This window comes from Alosa pseudoharengus, unplaced genomic scaffold, assembly GCF_046254945.1.
Source record: "Alosa pseudoharengus isolate Yale_2024_CS ecotype anadromous, Long Island Sound unplaced genomic scaffold, YU_APseudo_1.1 YU_APseudo_1.1_scf_3, whole genome shotgun sequence".
In the NCBI taxonomy this organism is placed as follows: domain Eukaryota; kingdom Metazoa; phylum Chordata; class Actinopteri; order Clupeiformes; family Clupeidae; genus Alosa; species Alosa pseudoharengus.
In genome coordinates this window covers 47,574,230-47,601,034 of record NW_027468718.1, presented here as the reverse complement: position 1 = coordinate 47,601,034, position 26,805 = coordinate 47,574,230, and the positions used below count along the sequence as shown (strand labels likewise).

Genomic DNA, 26,805 nt, shown 5'->3' with positions numbered 1-26,805 from the left:
TATGAAATAAGAACGCAAAGCCTGCACATCAGAGCCATAGACTCATAGGAGCTCTTGGCATCATGGAACAGGTTGCTCTAGCTAAGCTGCTCTACTCTCACTGAGGCCTGCATTGGTAAGATAACCAGAGGAGAGATATTACAGAGAGACTGAAAGTACGGAAACACTCTCTTAGTGAACATGTGTGTGAGAGTGTACAGGTGTGTGTTATTATCAGGGTCAGAGAATGCCACCGTTCCTCGGTCACAGTCCAGCTGCACTCTGATCCTCTGTGGCGTCTGCTCCATATCACGGTGAGGGTGATCCTGTGTGGGAGAATAGGCTGCGTATTCTGTACCAAACCGACATTCCACAGAACAGTGTCCAATCTTAGAGGGTGAGCCTCCCTTCCTCTCCAGGGGCTCTTCCATCACTCCTACAGTCCAGTCCATGACATCCCTGACATCCACATCCCAGCAGTGAGTCCCAGAGTCAAAGCCCTCTGATGCCAGGACATTAGGATAGAAATCAAATCTCTCTGGGTTATCAGGAAGCTGCTGTTTCCCCTCACCCCATATCACACTGGTCAGATCCTCAGACAGGATGAGTTCTGGTTGTGCAGTGTTGGGATCCAGAGTCACAGGAGCTGCAGAGAGAACAAATTGACTGATTGAGTTTATTTTATGATTTTCAAAAGCCCATAGGACTCAGCAGCACAGAGAATAAATACATGAAAAAATCACCAAGGATTATTTCCATTGTGGCCCTGGACCACAGGAGTCTTGATAAAAAAGAAAAAAAGCAACAACAGGACAAAAACAGCAAAGACAGTACAAATCACCTATAAACCGCAGACAGCAGTACCCATGCTAACCAGGCTAAGGCAGCAGTACCCATGCTAACCAGGTACCCATGCTAACCAGGCTAAGGCAGCATTACCATGCTAACCATGCTAACCAGGCTAAGGCAGCAGTACCCATGCTAACCAGGTACCCATGCTAACCAGGCTAAGACAGCAGTACCCATGCTAACCAGGCTAAGACAGCAGTACCCATGCTAACCAGGCTAAGGCAGCAGTACCCATGCTAACCATGCTAACCAGGCTAAGGCAGCAGTACCCATGCTAACCAGGCTAAGGCAGCAGTACCCATGCTAACCAGGCTAAGGCAGCAGGGTAGACATGTTGTGACGAGTACATGGTGTCCTCATCAGCTTGGCCTGCTCATCTGCACCTCTAATTGATTCATTGTTACGTATTACGTACATATTAATTGTTACGTACATATTGTTACGACCACCTGTGCACTCCTCAGGCCATCCCATGTCAGTTCACGGGCAGGGTTGGATTGGGACAGGTTCATTAAGTGCACCGGGTGTCACCAGGTGCAGCTCTTTAAGAGGCTGTCCTCTCTTTCCCATTAGGCACTTTTCTTCTTTCATGCAAGCACCTGTTTTGATTTTCTTGCACTTTGCACTCTCCCTTATTACATATCTCTCTATGTCTCTGTTTTCTTGGTCTACTCATTTAGTCTGTCTGACCTACTGATGCCTACATTGCATCCACACTCTCACCCCACCACACCCAGTAATTTCCCCCTAAACGTTTTCTATGTGGTTACACTGTTTTACTTTAATTCAATAAAGTATTATTTGCTTTGAACCTTGTTGTCTGTGTCCCTCTTTATGTGCGGGTTTGGGAACGAGTTGGCCGTTACATTATGCACAACTGTCTTGAAAAGCACAATTAGAAGATTAACTAGAAATGCACTGGTAATTCCAAGGAACATGCTAACTATGCTAACCATGCTACTAAGCTAACTTAGCTAATGTTTTCTAGCAGTTTTGCTAAAATTTTTAACAATGCTAACATGCTAACCATGTTAACTATGCTACAGTGGGTAGGAGTCATAGTTGATGACAAGTGTTGACATAGTTGATGACAAGTTAAAAGTTGTTGATAGACAGCTAGTTTAATAGATAGATAGTTTAAAAGTAGACCGTTTAAAAATTGAATGTAAAAAGTTCAGTAGTTTAATGGGTTAAATTGTTTAACAGTGGATTATTGTAGTGAGGACTTATTTTGAAACAGTTTTGGGCAGAGGAAACAGTTGAATAGGATGTGTATGGGGATTTTTTAAAAGTTTTTCTTTAATAGTTTAAAAAGTATAAAAGTTTCAAAGTTGAAAAGACATAGCAGCTTGGTCCATTTGAAGACCTACGTTACAATGTTTGAACAAAGTTTCTAAGTTAAAGTTAAGTTCAAGAGAATTTGCGTACGGAAAAAGTGGTAAGCGGAATAATAATAAGAAGTTGAAGTTGCCTAGGAAGAACAGTACAGTGCATTTTCATGCACTGTAATTATTAAATGGTACATTGTAAAAGGCTGTTCACATCAAGAACGATAACTATAACAACTAGACTGCATTTCCGGCGGGAACTGCGAAAGTGTGCTTGCCCTGGTCCGGTCAGCAACGTGAGCAGACAGTGGCATATGGTATGCTGAACCTGGCTTGATCCAGGCATTGTAACAGTGCCTTTCAGTGTTGGAGCAGTGGCAATATCTCAAAAGCTCTAGGAGAGGGCTATTCAACTATTGACATGCGGGGTGAATGCGGTTCGTTGGATTTTACCTGTGGCCTGCCTTCGAATTTAGCTTCTATGACTAAGATCAAATCAATAAAATAGAACGACAGCAGTGATTGGCTGCAAAAATAAATAATGTCACGTGTCTTGTGCCTCTCAAACTGGGCTATCAGGTAACCTACAGAAGAATTGAAATTATGAAATATGACCAAGGCATTAAAATGCTGCTTGTTTGTCAGAATACTTTTTCACAGATTTATTTTTAAAAAATATGAGCGATGAGTGTGAATGTTATATATTCCATCCCCTAATTTTTGTTTTACTGGTTTATTTGACAAATAATCTATATGGATTTGCTCTATAAAGACCTTATGTCTGTTTGGGATTATTTTGAGAGCCTGGGGTTGTTTAGAGAGCATCTGTATCTCAGATGTATCTCAGAATAAAGGAATACTTCATATTACTCTAAACCACCTTCTGTAAATCAACTGTATACTACTGTCTACATTGCACTATATTTCTTGTCTCTGTGTATTTCATCCCCTTTCTATACTTTGCATCACATTACATGTATACATGCATTACAGCTAAGATCTTTGGTTGCTATGAAGGCCAGTCGTTCTAAACGGATGGTTGCTATGGCCAAAGGCCAGTTCTATCTCTGCCGTTGTCAAGCGGGCATATCCTAGAATTCTGATTAAGTTATTTTATTTGAAACATCTCTATTTTACTTAGCCTACTTCCATACAGTGAGTCCCATTAAGAAGTGGCCACTTCATTCACGCTTACCGTGATTCACGCAGCAACATTATTAAATTAAGCGGTCACCATATGCCTACGTTTGCAAAGAGGAGAACATTTTAATTTGATTCACAATGAAACGTTACATTTAATGTACATGTTGACAATGAGTAGGCTAGTTTTGGTTGTTGTTGGTGGTGTTACTGCATCCCTTAGTTATGCCTACAATGCAAAATTGTTCCCTCGCGATTGGAAGCTCCTGTAGACGCATTTTAAAACATTGCGACGTGAAATGCCACCACAAAAAACTTATTGTGAATCGGTCTGAGTGAGTTAGGAGTCCTTGCGACTTCTTTTATGCGGTCACAGACTCAGGTGCTACTTTTAGGGCTAAAATTCTTCCTGAATTACTCTTAGAAAAAAAAAATAGGAGTCCTAAAGTTACGAGTGACGAAGTTACGAGTACAAGCATCTCATATCAAATGACCATGGCATTCCGCTAAGCAACATAAATCCCATACAGCAACATCTCCTCCCTATGACATACAGTAGCTAGCTAGCTTCTAGCCACACAAGAAATGAATGATGTTAAATCTCCGCTTAGTATTCTAATAACAGAAGGGGCACATTTATGTTGACCACTACAACATGACTCATTATGTCTGTAACTCTATAAAACACTTACTTTCATAAAGGACACACACCATCCAGCACATTCACATGGAAACCGATATTTTAGGTACTTGGCCACGAACTTTTTAGCTTAGTCCCGAGTTCATATACAAAATTTGGTATCGATATGTGACAGTGTTCCTGAGATATGGACAACTTCCTGTTTCGGAGCTTCGCCGCCGATTTTGTTTGGCTGTGACGGGCAAACGCTTCTGAAAATCAAAAATCCTTTCTGTAACTTTTGTGAGGATTGGTCCAAGGATCATGTACGTCAAGTTTCGTGAAGTTCGGACCAAATTTGTGACCTGTGAAACTTTAGTTTCGCTTTCTATTGAATCCAATATGCCGGAAGAATGACAAGGGTCAGTGACATCATTTTCAATTTCCGATAAACTATAACGATAACGACATTAAGAACGATATCGCTGGGGATCACTTTCAGATGGATTAAAACGATAAAAAGCTGACAGCCAATCAGAATCCATCAAATTTTAGCCATCACATTCAACAGAAACAGACTTCTTATCATTGGTCAGTGTGGACGCTTTTATCGTTATCGTTTATGGTTATAGTTATCCCCATAGTTATCGTGTCTAGTGTGAACGGCCCTTAAAGGTGCTCTAAGCGATGCCACGCTTTTTTTTAGGCTAAAACATGTTACCGTAAAACTTCAAATAATCGCCGAGTCCCTAAGAGACGCCTGTCTCTTTTAAACGCCTGGCGTGGCTACAGGTTTGGGTAAAGGCCGGTCTCCAGTAGAGGCCTGGTCTGTTTTTTAGTTTCGGGTTGTATTTAATCTTCTAAAACCCGTCAGATCGTCTGTTTAAAGATTCGCAATGACACGAAACCGTTATAGATAGTGCTGCCGCGATTAGTCGACTTAGTCGACCTAATCGACCATGAAAATTAGTCGACGGCAAATTTTTTAGTCGAAGAGTCGTTTTACTATTGACCGCCTATTTATTTTGGTCTCAAACGGCTCACTGTAATGTTATATTCATTAACTCTATGTTATTAACTCTTGAAACGTACAATGACTGTCTTTGGATGTCAAACAGGCTAAGACTTTGGCAGTCATGTTTTAAACCCTGCACTGCACTCAAACTGTACGCCAGCAGCAAAGCTGCGTGCCTGCCTGCTTTCAGCCCAATTCATTATTAGGCAGAGCTAAGTGGGGGGAGCTAAGCTAGTAGGTTACGCTAGTCCAGACTCTGACTAATATAGTATTGTGGAAATTGAAATAAATAAAGTGAAGAGTGTCTCACGTTGACAACGCAATGGCGTGTCATTACTGTAATTCATTCATACCAAAAAACGTTACAACGAACATGCCGCCGCCCGTGATATTAACAATCAAGGTGCGCGTCATTTCCCATGGTCAATAAGTCACAAGGCATATTTTTTTAGAGTTCAAGCCAACTGATAAAGTGAGGTAACCTATGTGGTAAGACACGCAAAGTGCCTGTAGCCTACTTGCTTTGAACATGCTGATGCAAAGTCCTCAACTCCTGTCGCCTTTCAAAGTCCAGCGTTTCTCAAACTATGGGCCGCGCGGACCAGCACCGGCCGTAACGTGGACACTGCTGGTCCAGAGCCGCGGAGTGAAATTATTCCCGGGGCTTCATCTGATAATTTGCTGCGCAATTGATCAAGGAACCGCGGACCGACAGAAAAAGAAAACAAACGTTTCTGCAATCAGTAGGAAATAATTGCTAATTTGCTGTCATCAAACATAGAGGCATACAATTAAATGGTGGTGAGCGTTCATTCAATGCGCGAGAGAAACTGAAACCACTTGATAACGTTGGTAGCAAAGCTCCAATTCAACCTATTGGAAGGCTATTATGAAACTACATTTAATAGAACAATGTGGATTTATGCAACTTCCATAAAAACAGAGCACATACTATAATACACTATCTAGAGTATTGTAAAGTCAAATTTGAATAACGTGGCCAAAAGCTTAAGGCATAACTAGAAAAGCATTTCCTGAAGGAAATACAGTGCATGAAAATGCAAAAAATATGATGTAAAATATCATACAGAGTAAAAACAAACTATATTGGTTGCTTGGTAGATAAGGTTTAATATAGTTGGAATGATTGAACGGTTAAATAGGTGGATAATTTAAATAGTTAAATTATTAAGGTAGATAATTGACGATAACTGACAGTTGGAATGGCTCTAATGTTTGCTAGCAGTTATGCTAACTATGTTATCAAAGATAATAATGTTAACCAAGTTACTTAACTTAGTTAACTTAGCTAATGTTTTCATTTTTAGTAGTTAAGCATGAGACTTAGCTAACCTAGCTAATCATTTTTAGTAGGTATGCTAACTAGCATGCCAACATGTTAAGTATGCTAACCATGTGACTTAGCTAACTTAGCATACCTACTAAAATGATTAGCTAACTATTCTAACTAGCATGCTAGCATGCTAACTATGTTAACCATGTTACTTAGCTAACTTAGCTAATAATTTTTAGCTGTTTTGCTAAAAATGCTAACTAGCATGCTAACATGCTAGCATGCTAACTATGCTAACCATGTTACTTAGCTAACTTAGCTAATCATTTTTAGTAGTTTTGCTAAAAATGCTAACTAGCATGCTACTTAGCTAATCATTTTTAACAGTTTTGCTAAAAATGCTAACTAACATGCTAATATGCTAGCATGCTAACTATGCTAACCATGTTACTTAGCTAACTTAGCTAATCATTTTTAGCATTTTTGCTAAAAATGCTAACTAGCATGCTAACTATGCTAACCATGTTACTTAGCTAACTTAGCTAATAATTTTTAGCAGTTTTGCTAAAAATGCTAACTAGCATGCTAACATGCTAACTATGCTAACCATGTTACTTAGCTAACTAGCTACAGTGGGTAGGAGTCATAGTTGATGACAAGTAACAGTTACAATGGCTGAACAGTTAAAAAGTTCAGTAGTTTAAAGGGTTAAATTGTTTAATAGTGAAATATTGTAGTGAGGACTTTTATTTTGAAACAGTTTTTGGCAGAGGAAGCAGTTGAACAGGATGTGTAGTCTTAATAGGGCCAGTTTGTATGCTTAAAGCCTGAGAATGGCAGTTGAGATCCAGGTGGCCCGAACATAGACTGTATATATAGAACTGGACAGTGTGCCGTCTGTTAAGAGTGATGCGAGCGCTAGTCCAGAGCCCCCTGGTGGCTGGTTGCAGTACAATGTGTAACTCCGCCCATCCCCATGTATTTCAATGGCCAAGTAGCCAACTTTCCGTGTCACTTTTCTCACCTAAAACAATTTTTGTATCTACAACTTTTTATTCGAAAAAATAGTTTTCAAGATGCTTCAATACATACAATTTTTCTTTTCTCGCTGAATTTTTTTTTTTTTATGTTATATTAACAAATCTAAAAAGGGCGTGGTTACACCTTTGATTGACAGTGGGACTGCGGCTGCAGCCGTTTGCAGCCGCCTCTTCTGTTCATTCCGTGGAGTCTAGGCTCGGCTGTAGTGGTGTTCGTTCGTCAGGCAACTTATTATTTGTTTTATTTGCTGTTATTACAATAACTTTATATATTGTCAGTCATGTCGTGTTGTGCTGTTGACTGTACTAACAGGCATTCTCAGGGAGGCTCTGTGCAGTTTTTTCGGTAAGTGAATATTAACTTAATATTAGCTTGCGATACATAGCATATAATGTTACTAGTACATTACGTTGTCGATAGCTAGCCTTTAGTTAGACTAACAAGTTAACTTAATTTTACAGACATGTATGTTAGCTTTTCGTACATACCTAAATTGATTATGGCCATATACAAAATACATTGAGATGTTTAATGAGAAAACAAAGTTAAGTTAATGTTAGGTTGATTTTTAATGACAGCTGTCAAACTGTCACAGCTGGTTTTGCGCTGAGGGCGTTTGACTCCTCAGTGAAACACATAAGTTAACTTAACACACAACGTTATTATTAGTAACATTAGGTAGAAGGATGGTTATTATTGTTATTATTATTAATGTATCTGATGTTTTATTGTGCCGGGAATAGTGGTGCAGTTATCTGACGTTAGGTTACCTGTTGCGTTAAATTAGTTAGCAGCTAGCTGCTAGCTGCTACCAGGTTAATTTACCTCAGTATTCAGCGGTAGAAGTTAGAGCTACCATGTATTCTAACGTTATTCGTAGTCAAATCAGTGTCAGCCTATTGCCGATTTATTTTATGAAACGATGTTGTGATAGTAGAATAAGCCGTGTACGTAAAGTATTTCAGACTTTAACATCAACAGTTCTTGGTGAGATTTAATGTTAACACGTAATGTTAATGTTAACGTTATGACAGCTGTGACAGACAGCTGTTTTCGCGATGAAGGCGGTCTAACTTAGCTAAAGTTATGCTACAGAGTTAATATGCCTCAGCATTCAGCGACGGTAGCTACGTTTATTGGAGGTAGCTTAGTCAAATGAATGTCATACAACGAGTGATTGAATGAATGTGGATTTTGGCGATGTTAGGCAACACCGATTAACCAGCAGCCTCGCCTGACATTAAAACACGACACTAAGTTACAGCCCCTCAATAACAAAACCGGCCATCAGCTGCCAGGAGGCATAAGTTAGACGAGTTTTAATGATTTTGGCCTTTGGCAGTGGTGTAGTCTACGTGATACGCAGGAGTACTCAGTATACCCACTTCAAAAGCATCACCATCTCAGTATACCCACTTAAAATAGGCAACTATGGGTATTAACATTTGGGGTTGATCACATCCACAGCTAACTAGAATACATCACAGTACACACTACAGCTAATTAGACTACACCACAGCCCTTTTTGCACTTATATGGAATGGCAGGCATTAGTAATATGGTTGTAATAAGTGACACCCACTTAACACCCACTTGCTTTTTTTTGCTGCTTTTTTACATAGCTTTCCTTTAGGTGTGCTGCATGCAGACAGACTGAGACGATGGCTGGTGAACATGAGACGACAAGACTGGAATCCAACTAAGTCATCTCGTCTCTGTAGTCTTCACTTTGAAGACCATGCATTCACCATTGATGCCCATGTAAGCCAAGAATTACCCTGGCCAACATTATGTGGTGATTTCCAACTCAACACATTTCATGAATAAACAATTCATTATTTTTTTCTTACAAGGGGAATCGTCGTCTGACTAGCACTGCAGTACCAACTGTGTTCCCCCTTCCTGACCACCTGGTGAAAAGACCTGCCAGCAGAAAGGTAAGTAGTAATGAAGAGGTAAGTGGTTCTTGTGTTTTGCTTTCCTCATCAAGTGCTGCAAATGAGAAGGAATGTGGTGGGGAGGATAGTGGAATGGTGACAAATACATCACATCAAAATGTGCCTTGTGTCAGTAGTGAGCACAGCTACAGTTTTGAGTCACCTAAGACATTAAAAAGAAAGAATGACAGCATGGTGGCGATTTTGGAGAAATACACAAAGAGGATGAGAATGGAGCAGCAAAAGACCAGGCGTCTTAAGAAAAGAGTTGCCTCTCTTAAAGAGGTGACAAGGGAGCTTAGAAAGAAGCAACTGATATCAGATCACTGCGCCGGTGTCCTTGACACGATTGATGAAGTACCTAAGCATATCATGCAAATGATAAGGGAGGGTAAAAAAACTGCTAAATATTCTGAAGAATTGAAGCAGTTTGCCACAACACTGCATTTTTACTCCCGAAAGGCATATGATTATGTGCGTACGCATTTTAAGAACGCTCTACCACATAGTCAAACAATTCGCTCGTGGTACAGTAGCATTTCAGCTGATCCAGGTTTCACTGTTGCCTCTTTCACCGCCCTGAAGTTACATGTTGAAGCAAATCGAGCACAAGGGAAAGACACTGTGTGCGCTTTAACATTGGATGAGATGCACCTGCGTAAGATGACCGAATATGCTGGGGATCAACTCTATGGCTATGTTGATATGGGCTGTGGAGAAGTGGACAACAACATGGCGAAGGAGGTCTTGGTCGTCATGGTTGTTGCCATCAACGAGTCATGGAAGATTCCAATCGCATACTTCCTCCTCGTCGGTATGGATTGCACAGAGAAGGCAAATCTTGTGAGAGAAAGTCTTAGTAGGCTTCATGCAGTTGGTGTTAAAGTCGTGTCGATGACTTTTGATGGCTTAAAAACCAACATAGCCATGGCAAGAGCACTTGGTGCTGAACTGCACATTGACCGCATGAAGCCCTACTTCATGCATCCAGAGGACCCCAATCAGAAGGTGCACATACTTCTGGATGCGTGTCACATGCTGAAGCTCCTTCGCAATGCTTTTTCAACAGCACAAGTGCTTTATACTGAGGATGGGAAAAAGATCAAGTATGCATACATCGAGGCATTGAACGCACTTCAGGAGAAAGAAGGTTTGAGGCTTGGCAATAAGCTGAAAATGGCGCATATCCAATGGAGGAAACAGAAGATGAAAGTTAATCTGGCAGCACAGCTCTTCAGTAGCAGTGTTGCAGATGCTATCGACTTCTGCGACAAGGGGTTAAAGTTGAAGGACTTCTCAGGCTGTGATGCAACTGTGCATTTTTTGCGCACTGTAGATGCTGCCTTCGATGTGCTCAACAGTCGCAATCCCATTGGAAAAGGCTTCAAAGCTCCCTTAAAGCCAGCCACAAAAGATCGCGCTGAGGCCATCTTGCAGCGGGCAGAAGTCATGCTCCGTGGGTTGAAGGTTTATCAATATGATAAGCTTGTGCCACTTCATCAGACCAAAAAGAACACAACCATCTTGGGCTTTATTGGTACTGGAAGAAGTGTGCTTAACATCTACCATGACCTGGTTGAAGTGAACAATGCATCGTGCAGGTACCTTCTCACCTATAAACTAAGTCAGGATCACTTGGAGCTATTCTTTTCTGCCGTCCGTTCTCGTGGTGGGTACAACAACAACCCCAACGCTAGACAGTTCAGAGCAGCGTACAAGCAGCTGCTTGTGCGGCACCAGGTGAAAGCAGGCACTGGTAACTGCCTCCTCAGAGACAACACCGAAGTTCTCGATTCAACACCAGCAACAGTCAACATTGCAAGAAGAGCTGACGTGGAGTTAGTGGAGGTGAATTTCTCTGACGATGACATTCCTGACCTCCCTGATGTAGACAGCCTCTCTGAATTCAAAGAGGCTGCTATAAACTACATTGCAGGTTTCATAGTGAAGAAGATGAAGGAGAAAATCACCTGCCTGCATTGCACAAATGCATTAACATCTGATGGTACCGCACACCCTTTCATTGTTTTGAAGAGTCGAGGTGGTCTCCAAAAACCTTCAACAGCCATGGTTTCAATCTGCTCAACCACGGAGAGAATTATCCAAAGGAACATCAGAATGAATGGTGGTAAGCTTCCTCGTGGACGTGGGATAACAGCACGTGTTGTCGTTCAAGTTCTTGCGGATACTGCTGGAAAAGACCTTTTTCCTCATCTCCACGATCACATGTTTGACACATGTGTTGAAGCTAACCATGTTCATGTTCTGGTGAAAATGACATCCACATGGTACTGCAAAGTTCGATTTAATCATTTTGCAAGAAGAGAGACTGAGAAGGCCAAAAATAGGAAGATCGTGCGTAGGCAACTTACTAAGTTGATCCATTTCTATGGAGAGTAGTGAGAGGATGTCTGTCTGTCATGTCTTGTGCATTTATATGTGTATATTTATGTGTGTTTCATATGTGTGTTCATATGCATGTCTGTACATATGTGTTTGTATATGATGTATTTACATATTTTGTGTGTGTGTGTGTGTGTGTCATTTATGAATGTTGTGCCTCTCATTACCCTATGCATCCTGCGGTGTCTCTTCCCATGATGCCACTGCGTTTGGCTACATTTGGCATTTGCTTAGAGCCTGCATTACGGGGCATGAGCAAAAGCTGAAGTCTGTTCGCCTCTGATCTTATGATGCCGCTGCATTTTGCGTTTGCTTAGAGCCTGCATTACGGGGCATGAGCAAAGGTGAAGTCCGCTCGACTCCATGATACAGCTTAATTTGATGTTTGCTTAGAGCCTGCATTACGGGGCATGAGCAATATCTAAACAAGGCTGTTCAAATCCCCTTCCATGATGCCACTGGGTTTGGCGATTGCTTAGAGCCTGCATTACGGGGCATGAGCAATAACTAAAACCTGGATATTCTTTCTTTTTTATGTTTGACAGCACTTCTCCAGTATGTTCAGTGTTCACTGAGTTTGGTTAAATTAATTAGTTTGGTTCAACATATTTCAGTTCAGTTTCAGTTAAGAATCAGTTCTTTTGAAGTTCATAAGTGTTATGTTGCCTAAATAAATAAATATTACACCAAAAAGCCACTGCAGCCGTTGACTTAATTTGCAATATGCAGTTATGTGACTATGTTACTATGATATATGTGTGTATATCTATGTCTTTTAAATATTTGCACGTTTGTGTACAGTAGTGTCCTTGTACGTCTTGTCCAGTTTCCCTGCACTTTTGCCTGCACTTTGAATGTTCCTTCCCTGTATGTGATTGTCTTATACATGTATATGAGTGTGCATGCCTGTGTTTTTTGTATGTATTGGTGTTGTGCGTGTCTTGATTGAGTGCTACTAACTTCTTGCGTTTTAAATCCTCTGCTTTTTTTAAGTTATGTCAGAGGTTTATGTGTTGCACTCAACACATAACTTTTTTTTTAAACTTGATACTAACCACCCCTCTCATGGTCTGTACCTTGACGTGGTGAGAGGGCATTCCACAAAATCAGACCAAATCTTATAATTGTAGATCGGAAAAAAAAAACATCTAGGATGCTAGGATGTAAGCTCCTTTTCGTGACGAATGCGCAGATGCTGTTACATTGGTAATATCAGAGCCCGTCTACGGCCCATGTCTATTAGACATTCTCTGGTAATATCTGGGGGTGTCCCATGATCCCATGCGAGTTGTATATTTCAGCGATTTCCAGATATCTGTCTTTTCCACTGTTTGTTTTCTGGAGGTAAGTGGTCGATGTTGAATAGGCTAGTCTGAGGCAATCTAATATCAATAAAAAAAATAACGAAGTGGTCTATGTCATGTGCCTGGATCTGCATTATACCACTGGTTGCGTCTGGGTTTTCTCTACACCAACGCTGTAGTTTAGTTTATTTTAATTTTAAGTAAATGTCTGGTCGAAATTCATGTGCAGTTCATGATACGATGCAATGTTAACGTTAATTGGCGGGAAACTGCTTGAGGAGAGTTTGCTTTAACATTAGCCGATAGACGCTGTCATGAATATGACATCGGGTAAATTACTGTTAACGTGTGCATGTTATTTCTGACGTGTGTGGATTCATTGGGACACTTTATATGTTACAACAACCCATTTTAATTAAAATAATGGCATTACTATTAGTGTATGAACGTCGCTTGGTTAACATCACAGCATACCCATGCCGTTAGCTTACATGTACATGTTTGAAGTTGCTAATGTATCTTTAGCCTTAATCGGCATGTAATAACGGGGGTGATCTTGCCTATAGTTTGATAGCTTCTGGTTAATAAATAAAAATATAGAAATCGCTATTTGAATGTAATGTGTTTTTCTTGTTTCACTTAGATACAGCTGAACCATGGCGCAGCCTGCAAAACCAACAGGTAAGTGTAGGACTCAGAACTATGGATGCATGCATAAAAACCTGTTTTGGACTAAAACTTGTAGTAGCACTGCAAAAAAGGATATCTTACCAAGTGTTATAATTTTATATTAAGATAAAAAAAATCTATTTAGTATTGTTTATAGTATAAATATACTTACTTTCAGCTTTCTTGTACGATTATTTGACATAAAGTAAGTCAAAATGTTCCTAAATTAAGACACAAAAACAAGCACATTTATCTGCCAGTGAAGTAAGTAAATTCACCGTAAATTCTTAAATCTTCAATCTTATCTTAAATTAAGGTACATTTACATACTCCACTGGCAGATAAATTTACTTGATTTTATGTCTTAATTTAAGAAGATTTTTGAATTATTTTATGTCAAATAATCTTACAAGAGAGCTCAAAGTAAGTATCTTTTTTACTAAAAACAACACTAACTAGATTTTTTATCTTAATATAAAGCAAATAATTGTTTTGCAGTGAATGCTTGCATCGATGCCTACATAAAATGCAATTTCTCCCCCTTCAGTGTGGATCGTGGGGAGCAGTTACATCCGCAGGGCCAAGCAGAGGGCAAAAGTAAGTGTTGGAAAGAATCTAGGTCTCCAGGCACGTATTGAATGGTTTGGGGTGGGTGGCCTACGGTGGGGTTCCTTTATAAGTCTTTCGACCTCACTGTTGCGCTCCAGGCCTGCCCCCAATGTTTTAGTTGTTCATGTTGGAGGTAATGACTTAGGTCTGTTAAAAGGTGTTGAATTGGTCAGACAGATGAAAGAATGGATAACAAAGATGCATGAGATGTACCCCACTGTAAAGTTAGTGTTCTCATGCATCACCCAGAGACGTGTATGGAGGTATGGGTCACCCTCCAAAGTTAATCATGCACGTGTCTGGGTTAACAATGTCATGTCCACATTTGTGGGGACTGTGGGGGGGTTAGAGATTGGGCACCCCGAAATTAAACATGATTGGCCTGGGATGTTTATAGCAGATGGGGTCCACTTAACGGACTCCGGACATGACATTTTCATTGCAAACCTCCAGGGGGGCATTAAGAGGGCACTTGATAGTTTAAATTTGTGAAGTATTGATTCTTCCTTTTGTTTACAGGTGGCGGTGGTGCGGGGGGTCTCTTGTCCTCCATCTACTTCCTGCACCACCGCCTCCACAGCTGATCTACGTTCCTGTCTGCACCAATGTGTAAAGTAAGTTCCATGACCTAATACAGATTTAGAACTCATTGTGTTGTCAATAATGCTATAGCACTTCTATTTCCTGGAAGTTTTGATTTTATTTATATTTTTCACATGGCGGTGGTGTTGCAGGAAAGGGGGACTTGTCTTCCACCCCCTTCCTGCAACACCACCGCTGCCACCAGAGCAGTCATCACCAGAGCTGAAGGTCTACACCATCGCCGTCATCACCACAGCTGAAAGTCTACACCATCTCAGTCATCACCAGAGCTGAAAGTCTACACCATCGCCAGTGCTGAAGGACTAAACTCCCACCTGTGCCACTTCAATCCAGTACCACAACCAGAGCTAAAATCTGTCAAAGTTTATGGTTAAGCACCCTCACCCCTTAACAAACACAATAAAACCTGGTCATTATTAATATTTCATATTGTTTTTACATCATTATTATTTTTGCTTAATGTAAACTTTTAACAAACCAACCTTTTAAAAACTGTTTAGAATTTATGTTAACATGTAAACGTTTGAATAAGTGGTTTTGATGCCAAGTAAACATTAAGTGATTCATTTTTATTGCCAGTTTTCAATACATATATAGTCCAACTGAGTCCAGTAGTTTTACAATGGAGGCATGTGACAGTAGTTCAAGTTTGAGTTCAGGGACATACTGCAAGTTAAAAATGTGACAAAGAGGTTCAGTAACATGAACATATAAGTGTCATGCACTTCATCTACACCATTTCAATATCACACTCGACGTGTCCGAGGTTGTTCCCGTCACAGTGGATGAGATGGACGTCCGGGGACTGGAGAAAGGACATGGGGAATTCTGCCTGAAATGAAAAGCAAAGGTTTTATAGCTCATGGTATGTTATCACATACTGTTATTAACTACACACGCAAAGCTAACGTTACTAATGTTTGCGGACATGTCATGACTCGGTCAATGGGCACGTCAATAGCCTCGTCCATGTTTAATATCGAGTAAGACACACATCGATTCACTGTCCATGTTAAGGTGGCATATTAATACAACCACTTGAAAACGGTAAAACAAATTAAACTGATCCAACCACACAGACTTGTTGGCGATTGTGGGCTATCGTTAATCTTAACCTCACCAACTAGCTATTGATACTAACGTTAGCTTAGCTTCTGCTAGTAATTTAACGTTAGCAGTAGCTGCTAATGTCTGATGTGCTTGCCAATGCCTTTGAGCTGCTAACGTTAGCGTTATTTAAGTTATTATCTCGTAAACTGGTGTCTACAATCAAATTATATAAGCTGTCCACGATGTATTTCATAAACACAGACAAGATGTTTGAATTAGATACGTTACACTTACCGGAGAAAATCCACTGCATAAAACGTTCATCTCATAGACTACAGTCAATGGTTCAGTTGGCCACCCGGCGTATCTGCGGTAATTTCGGGCAAAGAAGAGCTTCGTAACAAACGGACCTGAGTTTTGAGGGGCGGAGTTACACGTTGACGTGGGTGTTTAGTCACTTGATGGACGTGTCTGACCACGACTTTCTCTCCACTACGCATGCGTCCATTTTTACTGCGCAGCCGCACTTCAAATTGGTTGCAAATTTTCCAAGATGGCGTCGCCTCGGCGGCTTCAATTCCATAGAACACTGCTGAATGCAACCACACTGTCCAGTTCTATATATACAGTCTATGGGCCCGAACACCTGCCATAGGATTCTAATTGCTTAACGGCTCTATTGTGATGTCATCAGCCCATGTTAAGTCTATGGGGAAATTTTGAACAGTTTTTAATTAATAGTTTAAAAAGTATAAAAGTTACAAAGTTGAAAAATACAAAGCCCACATGTCATAAGTAAGACCTACGCAACGCAGTTTGAATGAAGTTTCTACGTTAAACGGTTGAAGCTGCATTAAGTGCGTTAGAAGGAAGAATAAGAAGCCTAGGAAGAACAGTACAGTGCATTTTCATGCACTGTAATTAAATATGTCAATATTCTTTCCATTGGCCTACCAGTGTATGATGCTTGCATGAGGGAAACATCCCAAAACGATGACACCCATATAATTGCTGTTGTTTTGATAAGTATTTATCATGCTAGCAATGAAACTATTGTAATTATATTTTACATTAGTAAAGCAGTCCTCTGATGTGCATGTTTTCACAAAGTTTTTGTGAACAATGTTAGCACTTTAAACACTGGCTGCTTTGAAGTGCATGTATAACAATATAGCATAACAATAATAATTGTGATGTGATATAAGGATAATTTGATGGGGGGTGGGTTAGGTGGGCCCTATGACCCCAAAGTATGCCATGACCGGGCCTCAGGTCAAAGAAGTTGTCTATGTCCATGGCAACACTGGCATACAAATAAACTCTATCAAAGGTCTGACATTAGATCTGAAGGTAGCATTTTAAATGGGTGGTTTTGAACAGTTTACTTACAGTAATACAGCTTCTAACAAAAGTGATATATATATTATGTTTTCCCTTTAGTTGAGTTCAAAATAAAACAGACACAACAAAATAACAAACACTTGATTTTTAAAAAAAAATTTGTCGTTTAGATTAGTCGACTAATCGAAAAATTAGTCGAAAGATTAGTCGTTAGAAAATTAGTCGTTAGTGGCAGCACTAGTTATAGAAAGGAGGTTACTTACAGCTAGGGCTGTAACGATACACCAACCTCACGATTCGGTTTGTATCGCAATTTTTGACCCACGGTTCGATACGAATCTCGATTTTTCTTTTTTTTTTTTGGGGGGGGGGGGGCTAGACATTTCATTAAATAACATTTTAATAGCCTCCCTTAGAACACCAGAGGATTACAATATAATATATCTATTATTTTATATCCTGATATCAAAATATTTTTCTGAATGACTGATATTTATGACAGCACACTTAATGCAGATTAGCCTAGGCCTACTATTTTTTATTACAACTCTACCTCTTTAATTCAGCTGTCTGGTTGAAGCCTGGAAATATTGTAAACAAAGTAGCATATAGCTTAGCCTATCATAGTCTACTGATTGGACTGTTCAGTTTCCCCATGTGTGTTTAAGTTTCAAGGTAATACTTGTTCTCCTTGGGACAGGCCCTTTTGGGAAACGTTGGTATTGAGATGATCAGTCAACTTCAGTGCAAGAGTTTTAAACAAATATGTGCAGCATGCTAATGATGCTAAGCGGATTTAATAGTAATTTAGCTAGTCGTCTATGCGTCCTTGCTTTCACGATTGTGAATGTTTTATTTAAGTCGCGCGTGTTCATTGAGCAGGAGAGGGAGGGAGAGTGAGAGGGAGGGAGCGCGAGAGGAAGCGGGGCAAGGAGAGGGGGTTCTATACTGTTTGGTAAAGTTGCACACATAGTCTACAATGAAAGCAAGGAGAGGTATGAAATTATTATTTATTTATTTATTTGTTTTTGGACAACGTAGGCTACCGATAAGTAAAGCGGGAGTTGTGGGTTGCTTTTGCACTGCGTGAAACATTAGAAAGGGTGTGTCGCGATTCTGCCTTTTCACACCGCGACACAGTATCGTGGATATGAATGTCGCGATTTCGGTTTCGAATCGTAAATCGTTACAGCCCTACTTACAGCAGTGTGAATTAGATGTTGCACGTCGTTACAAGCCGTCGCAAAGCATTCACATGTCTGGTCACAGTTGCAAGGTTTTAGAATGTTGCATCAAGTTGCTGCTCATCTCGTTGCGAATCTTGGGTGTGATATAAGTATGGCGCAGACTGTGCACGTTATGATTAGATGGCATTAAAAGACTGCGGTGGGGAAAAGCTAGAGTTCCAAATTGTATAACTTTCCAATATGAACTATGCCTATATGTCCCACTTTGTCATCGTTCAATTCGTCCCTTGTGTTTAAAATTTGCGGATAGGCCGATGGTAAGCTTGTTTTTATGGTGGCAACAAAACCAGAACGGTTCGCAAACGTTATTCTTTATTCTAAATGCCATGGCGATAAAGAGAAAGAAGTCAGAAAAGGAATTTACCTTAGACTAGGCTATATCAGAGCCCGTCTACGGACATTCTCTGGCTATATAACCTACTGAAATAGGTTAATGATGTAAAGTCAAGTGCGCTTCTATGGGACTGGTGTGTGCGTGCAGAGTTTTTATTGATGAGTCGGAGTGGCAAGTGCTGCGCATAGTTGCAGTGGAATGTGGCTGCCCAGGGCATTATAAAACTTCTCACTCTTAGACCTACTCATACACAGCGGTGAAATGGCGTATTTAGCTGTCTAAATTCGAATCATATGCTGGGGGAGAAATCGTCGGACATCCATGATTATTTTGTTATTCAGCACCCCTGGTCAAAAATATGTTCCCGCGAGCCTGGAAGTAGGCTATGATTTGAATGTAGACTGTTGTCAAATTTGGCAAATACAAAACGGGAGAAACAATATGGTTCATGCTCTCTCATGCTGTTTCATTCGTGCCGAAAAGGAGGGAGAATGAAACATTAAGCACGTTCCACTTTTGCATAAATAATTCCTGAACTGTTTTGGTCAGGGCTGATAATGCAATTGTATTTGACAAAGGACCGATATAGGCTATTTGCTAGTGACAAAATATGAGCTTTCAGTGTGATGCGATTACGTTGAATTAAATCATGTTTCATCTGTTCTGGCTATCCCCGCTATTTGGATCTTACTGTATCTCACTCAATGAACAACATCTCAACACTAACTGAATGATGATCCGTAATTGTCATCAGATAGCCTAGTCATATAGGTAGACATTCAGTGTGTTAGAAATAATTAATTTGATAATCTTTGCAGAGGAAAAGTTTCGTGTAAAGGAAATATAGACGCCTGTCTCTAATACTAGCCGGTGCAGTTTGGCGATTTGGGAAAATAAAAGCCTGGGCTATTATTTGGAGTTTTACGGTATGTCACTTACTGCAAACATCCCCTAACCAACCGCTAGCTGTCTGTGTCCTGAATACACTGTAAAAAAATGCAACCTCTGTACAAGGATACAAGGAAGTTTATTGTCACATGCATATAGTTACTGGATGTAAGAAATGCAGTGAAATTATGTCTGGTGTCTGCCTATTTGTGCATTTATGGGGGGGGGGGGGGGGGTAAAAAAGTGCAGTAGAAGAGGGGTTTAGTAGATTAAGTGGCAAGGGCTGCATAAGAAAGGTGGGGGAGGATTGGGATTGGGGGCTCCAACAAGGAGCACCTAAGAGCAACAGGGGCAAGGAAAAACTCCCTTACCAAGGAAGAAACCTTGGGCTGATCCACGGCTCAAGGGGCTAACCCAACTGCCAGGGGTCTTGGTGTGTGTGTTGGGGGGATGACAAGGAAGATGGGATAGTGTGCTGTGTATGTGGGGAGAAGGCAGTGTGCAATATGTGTGTTGGAGAAGCCCGGGGCAAGGAAAAACTCCCTTACTAAGGAAGAAACCTTGGGCAGATCCACGGCTCAAGGGGCTAACCCAACTGCCAGGGGTCTTGGTGTGTGTGTTGGGGGGATGACAAGGGAGATGGGATAGTGTGCTGTGTATGTGGGGAGAAGGCAGTGTGCAATATGTGTGTTGGAGAAGCTTCCTCATGAGATAATGTGCTGTGTATTGGGGGGTGGGGGGCAGCCCTGGCTCCAAAAACGGCAACAAAAACAACCTGGGCAAACCTTGCCCATAAAAACATAAACTGTTCCAGCAAATCACAGACGAAATGCGCGTTTAGGAGAGTTTCAATTGCACGGGAGCAGCAGGGTAGACGAGATGTGCGTTTAGGAGAGTTTCAATTGCACAGGAGCAGCACGGGACGGAGGGAGCTAGCTCTCTGTTTTGTCAACAGAAGTGACATTACCCAGCATTGCTTAGAGCACCTTTAAGACAACAGAAGTGACATTACCCAGCATTGCTTAGAGCACCTTTAAGACAACAGAAGTGACATTACCCAGCATTGCTTAGAGCACCTTTAAGTCAACAGAAAGTAGAAGTTTAAGTATATATACTTTTTTGATCCCGTGATGGTCTCTGCATTTAACCCAATCGGTGAATTAGTGAAACACAAACAGCACACAGTGAACACACAGTGAGGTGAAGCACACACTAATCCCGGCGCAGTGAGCTGCCTGCTACAACGGCGGCGCTCGGGGAGCAGTGAGCGGTTAGGTGCCTTGCTCAAGGGCACTTGTCGGGGCTCGAACCGGCAACCCTCCGGTTACAAGTCTTCTGAGCATACTAGCTAAGGCACTCAATTTCAGACAAGTGGGCAAATTATTCCACTGCACTGCTGCTGTGTAGAAGAGTTTTTGCCCATTATAATAATAATAATAATAATAATAATAATAATAATAATAATAATAAGCTTTATTTGAATAGCACCTTTCATACACAGAATGCAGCTCAAAGTGCTTTACATTTGGAGCATGTAACACAATAATAGAGTCAGTCAGTCATTATCAATCACTTTCACTTTTCTTCATTGCTGTGGCCGTTTATGATCCAATCAGCAACATATCAGAAATATAGAAAATAACAGGTAACACAGTTATTAGAGAAGAGTCAGTCATTCCCCTTTGTTGCTGTGGCCGTTTATGATCCAATCAGCAACATATCAGAAATACTATTGTACTACTATAGATATATAAAGGCTTTGCTGACAAATGCCTAGGCCCCATTGATGCGGACTCCCAAGCAGCCAGCCTTAGCTTGTTCTTAGCATATGTCGCAATTATTTGACTTCATACACAGACATTCAAGACATTCATTAGGCTTTTGAAACGGAAGGGAATAAAATTAGTTGAGGTACCTCCTGTATGGTAGCTACGAATTGGTGAAAAATAATTTGTAAAATACGTTGGAACCATATTCTTACTAATTTTCACATGAGCAGCATCTTTATACAATTGATTCTCTTTTCAACTGTCAACCTGTTATGCTCTTTAAAGTGGGCAGAATGTCCTATTGTGAATCTTGAATCTATTTTGAGCACAGCAATTTGTTTTTTAAGGTGTTGCGTTAAGCCTGTGTACCATGAGATGGAGGCATAGTCAGGAATCAGTATTAGGACACTTGCTTTTCTCTATTTACACCACTTCCTTAGGTGAGACCATTCGCTCCCATGGATTTGACTATCACTGTTATGCAGACGACACTCAACTTTACCTGTCTTTCCCACCTGATGACTCTAGCGTTTCCCACCGGATTTCTGCATGCCCTAAGAATATTTCAGCCTGGATGAAAGATCGGCACCTTCAGCTTAATCTCTCAAAAACAGAGTTTTTGGTGTTTCTAGCTAAAACAGCTATTCCCCAACAGATTAACATCCAGCTTGACTCAACTTCACAGACCCTAACTAGATCGGCACATAACTTGGGCGTTGTAATTGATGACAGACTTAACTTCTCTGAGCATGTAGCTTCTATTGCAAACTCATGTCGGTTTATGCTTTACAACATTAGGAAGATCTGACACAAGATTCCACACAACTTCTTGTTCAGACCATGGTCATCTCTAAGATGGACTTCTTGTTCAGACCATGGTCATCTCTAAGATGGACTATTGTAATTCACTATTAGCTGGCTTACCCGCATGTGTAATAAGATCATTACAGCTGATTCCGAATGCTGGAGCACGCCTGGTCTTCAATCAGCCAAAGAGGACTCCTCTCCTAGTTACTCTCCATTGGCTTCCTATAGTAGCCAGAATTAAATTTAAATCTCTCACTTTGGCCTATAGACACCGACTGGATCTGCTCCTAGTTATTTTAATTCAATAATCAAGCCTTACATCCCCAACCGCCCACTGCGGTCTTCTGATGAACGTCTGTTATGTCGACCAGTCATAAAAACTAGGTCTAATTCAAGACTCTATTCCTCAGTGGCTACATGTTGGTGGAATGAACTGCCCAGTGCTCTCCGTTCCTGTGGTAGTTTTGGGTCGTTTAAGAGGGGTCTAAAGACATTCCTGTTCAACATGTACTTAGTTGTTTAAGCACTTATTTGTTATGGTTTGTATAATATTGTTTTATTTTCATTAGGCTGTTGATTCATTTGACATTTGACATTATTATTGATATTCTCCTTAATGTAGTCTTACCATGTCATATTATTGATTGAATAGACATTATTGTTTTATTATTGCTTTTCCCCTCATTGTCATTGCTTATTTTATATGGCTATTGATTGAATTGATATTGTTGTTTATTATTACTATTCTCCTTATTATATTTGACCAACATTCTAATCTGTTCCCTGTTAATTTTTAAATATTATGTTGTTTTGTATTTGTGTGTCACTTTGGACAAAGGCATCTGCCAAATCCATAACCATAACCATGTGGAATGTCCCTTATACAACCTGTAGATTTGGGACATCATGTCTCTACTGTTCCTTATACAACCTGTAGATTTGGGACATCATGTCTCTGTTCATTATTCATTCCAGTCTCTCCCACAGGATAAAGTAGGCTTATCTATCTATCTATCTATCTATCTATGCATTCATCCATCCATCCATGATAATGAGTGTGAGTGTGTGTGTGGATGTGTACTCACTGTAGTGAACAATATCCTGCATCTTCTCCCAGACTCTGAACTTCAGGTTGCCCAGGTGCTTTGCCACATTGATCAGAGCTCCTGAAACCCCCTTCAGATCCTGCAGTGTGCACTGGGCTCTGGAATAACATTCAGGAGTCAGTGCTGCTGTGGGTTTGGATTCAGAACCACAGAGAAGAGAGAGACAGGAGGCAGATCACTCACCTTTCCACTGTGCTCTTGTAGTTCTGTGAAATGACAAAAGGAGATGTATTTACAATAGTAGTTTTGAATACATCACATTTGATAAATAAGCAAAGACAAAAAGTCAGATTGATTTATTTACTGGTGAAGGAGTTGAATAATACGTCAGAGCACACACAAACACATTGTAGAAGCATGTAGCCTATATATATATATATATATATTAGGGGTGTAAAGATTAACCGATACGTATCGGTATCCGTTTTTAACGTGTAAGATACGGCTACATCGATACGTGAAGCCCGTATCGGAAAAAAACTGAAATGAACCGGTCGTTATATCAATTTACTTGTTATGAATCGGTGCACAACCTTTTCTGCTCGCTCAGACGCTCATTTACGTTCCAAGCACCGCGTTCACCCCACTTCCGGTTTTGAAACTATACGTGGCACGGAATTGTGGGTAATGCAGTTCGTTTTTGGTTACATTCATTGCCCAAAGTTGTCAAATGACCTCATTACCCATACATCTATTGCAACTTAAGCATGTGACAACTTGCACTCGGTCGGCTTTTGTTTTTCGAAATCCAGCGCGAAATTAAGCACTTATAGCATTCCTAAACAGCAACGATAGTCTGTAGAGTAGCCTTACCTTTGATGAAGGGATTTCCTTAATGTTAAATAATAATTTGGCCCTTGCTGCTAAAACGATGCATAAATTATTAGCCAATGATTTTGTTCATATTCACTCAGACTTGTGGCATTTTAGGTTTCTGCATTAGGTCTACTGTTGGAACAAAATAAGCCCTGAGAGTTCATTGATTTGTAGGCCTATTTTATTCTTGTAGGGTAGGCTAGGCCTATATGAGAAAAGGCCAAGAGTATCTTAAGCACTGTTTTATTTTATTTCGGTATTGTCTTACCTCAACAAGGCTACAGCTCCATGAAAACAATCAGATATAACTCTATAAAATCTGTAAAGTCTATAAAAATGTATTTTTATGTTGTATTTGGCTGCTGTGTTTGACTGAAATGTAGACTATTCTTTTTTCATTTCAATACAGTATATGAAACAAACCTCAGTTTAGATCATCATATTCACACATTTTGTTGCCTAATTGACAAACATGACCATGATAATTGATCATATAAAATGAATGTGCACCTTGAGCAAATTATAAAAAATCTTTCAGAATGCTTTCCATTCTTGAACTGCATCGAATTGCATCGAATCACATCGCATCGTACTGAATCATTTTTTATAAACATGTATCTTTTCTTGTATCGAATCGTGCCCATGTATCTAGATGCGAATTGTATCGTCTTTTACATGAGAGATTCACACCCATAATATATATATATATATATTAGCAAAGTGTTGCATAGCTTTAAGTTCAAAGACACATTGTGATAGTCGACCTGTAAAAAAGTGATGTCATCAGCTTCCATCTGCTCTGCTATGGCTCTGACTGTGGCTGGGGGAGTGGAGATCCTCTCCTTCATCATCTGACTCTTCTGCTCCTCTTCCTCCCTCAGTGCAGATATCCTGGCTTTCTCTTCATTGCGTAGAAACTGGTGAAGCTTCTCAAACTCCACCTTGATCAGATTCTCTGTGTTTTGGGCCTGTGTCTTAAGAAAGAGCATATAATCATGTCAAGGCTATATAATCTAAGCTAACTAACTATAAGCTATGTCCATTGTCCAGTAAAAATAGTTTGATTTTGAGTGTTTCCTCGAGTCTTGTCTTTACCTTAATGTGATTTGCCATTACTTCCCAAGTCACTGCACTATAACGATATGTCTTGATCTCATTCAGAAGTGTGTGCATTTTCTCCTGAAATATTAAGAAAACTAGTCAGTCAGTCATGCAGCAGCAGTCATTGAACTTTCACGTATAGGCTTAATTACCTTATATTCCCCTGTTGTCATTCCATCTATGGGAGTAAAGTTGTGATTCGAATGTTCCGCTGAGTCTCTGCACGCCGCACACCCAGGCTGCAAGTCCTCCGCGCAGAAGACCTCGAGCTTTTGGTTGTGCAGTGTGCAGAGTTGCGCCGCTGCTAAAGCTCTCAGATTTCTCTCCTGTAGGAAGGTCTCACACAAGTTCTTTAAAGCTAAGTTTGAAGGTGGGGTCGAGTTGGAGGATCGTTTCCGACACACAGGACATTCTCTGTGTCCTTTAGTTTCCCAGAATCGATCCAGACAGGCTTTACACACACTGTGACTACATTTCATGATTACAGGATTCTTGAAGACGTCTCGGCACACAGGGCAAGAAAAGTCCTCTTCTGTGAAACCACGTTTGGAAGCCATATTCTGAGTTTACGGCACTGAGGTACTGGTTATTAATTTCCAGTCTTGCTAAAGATTTCCTTGCGTTTATGAGTGTTTTGGACTATCATAAGTTCGGGAAACCACATTTATCTCTGACACCCAATCACAGAAGTAGCTAGCGCGCGGAAGGTATTATGGGTAGAGTGCCGAGAGGTGTTGCATGTAGCGCCCCCTATTGCCAAGGGGTGGGACACAAATGGTTATGTGCGGTCAGTGTTGGGGAGTAACGGAATACATGTACCGGCGTTACGTATTCAGAATACAAATTATGAGTAACTGTATTCCGATACAGTTACAAGTTAAATAGTTGGTATTTAGAATACAGTTACATTGTTGAAATCAATGGATTACATGACGATACTTCTCTGTTTCATAAGTTTGTTCACTCACTAAATAAATTAAGGCAAGTCCATTTCCCAGAAGCTCCTGAAAGCAATCTATGATGAAATTGTTTACATGTTTAAATCCAAGCCCCGCCGTCTTGCACTAGCCTCAAAACGCAGCCAGCGCGCATTATGGACGCGTCATATCGGAGACCCTGAAATGACTGTTTGCACAGCAAATTACGAGTAAAGTAAGTGGAGGTAACTCCTGTTCCTCACTGATCGTGGTTCCTGATGTCTGTTCAAAGGATATTTTCCCAAGTATTAATAGCTCAGGCTACTTCGGCCAATCGGTTACACAGTTTGCTAAGCAATAAGCAAAGCCTAGTTCACGTGTTGATTTAGACCTAGGCAATAAAACCAATCTCTAAAATAGGCACTGCATTCTAAGTTGTTTATTCTAACTTAAAATAGCTTTATGGATTATTATTTTTTCTAATTAGATCTACATTTACGTTTTAAAATGAATTATATGGTGCAGCCTCTGAAGAATTATTCTTGCGAGTAGGCCTAGCATATTTTAACGTGCGGTTTTTGATTACGCGATCACGTTCATTTTGAGAGCACTGATATACAGTAGCCCATAGTGTTTACA

At 40.4% G+C, this 26,805-nt stretch overlaps 2 protein-coding genes across 2 annotated transcripts in view; one reads left to right on the top strand and one right to left on the bottom strand.

Annotated features, from left to right (window-relative positions):
• The window catches only part of LOC143099966 (E3 ubiquitin-protein ligase TRIM35-like), a 184,196-nt gene that overhangs the window by 107,839 nt on the left and 49,552 nt on the right, over positions 1 to 26,805 (top strand). The gene's annotated exons all lie outside the window — the stretch shown is intronic.
• On the bottom strand, positions 98 to 25,932 carry LOC143100948 (E3 ubiquitin-protein ligase TRIM35-like). The gene is made up of 7 exons (XM_076264538.1): positions 25,402 to 25,932; positions 25,244 to 25,327; positions 24,913 to 25,122; positions 23,516 to 23,538; positions 23,312 to 23,430; positions 199 to 625; positions 98 to 107 (listed from the first exon to the last, which is right to left on the bottom strand). Exons 1-7 carry the CDS (start codon positions 25,804 to 25,806, stop codon positions 98 to 100), a joined length of 1,278 nt encoding a protein of 425 aa, XP_076120653.1. The 5' UTR covers positions 25,807 to 25,932.

Coding starts and splice junctions, on each gene's coding strand:
- LOC143100948 (XM_076264538.1), bottom strand. CDS start 25,806: ATGGCTTCCAAACGTGGTTTCACAGAAGAGGACTTTTCTTGCCCTGTG. Junction 25,123..25,243: donor TAATGGCAAATCACATTAAG/GTAAAGACAAGA, acceptor CTCTTTCTTAAG/ACACAGGCCCAAAACACAGA. Junction 23,539..24,912: donor ATGACATCACTTTTTTACAG/GTCGACTATCAC, acceptor GTCATTTCACAG/AACTACAAGAGCACAGTGGA.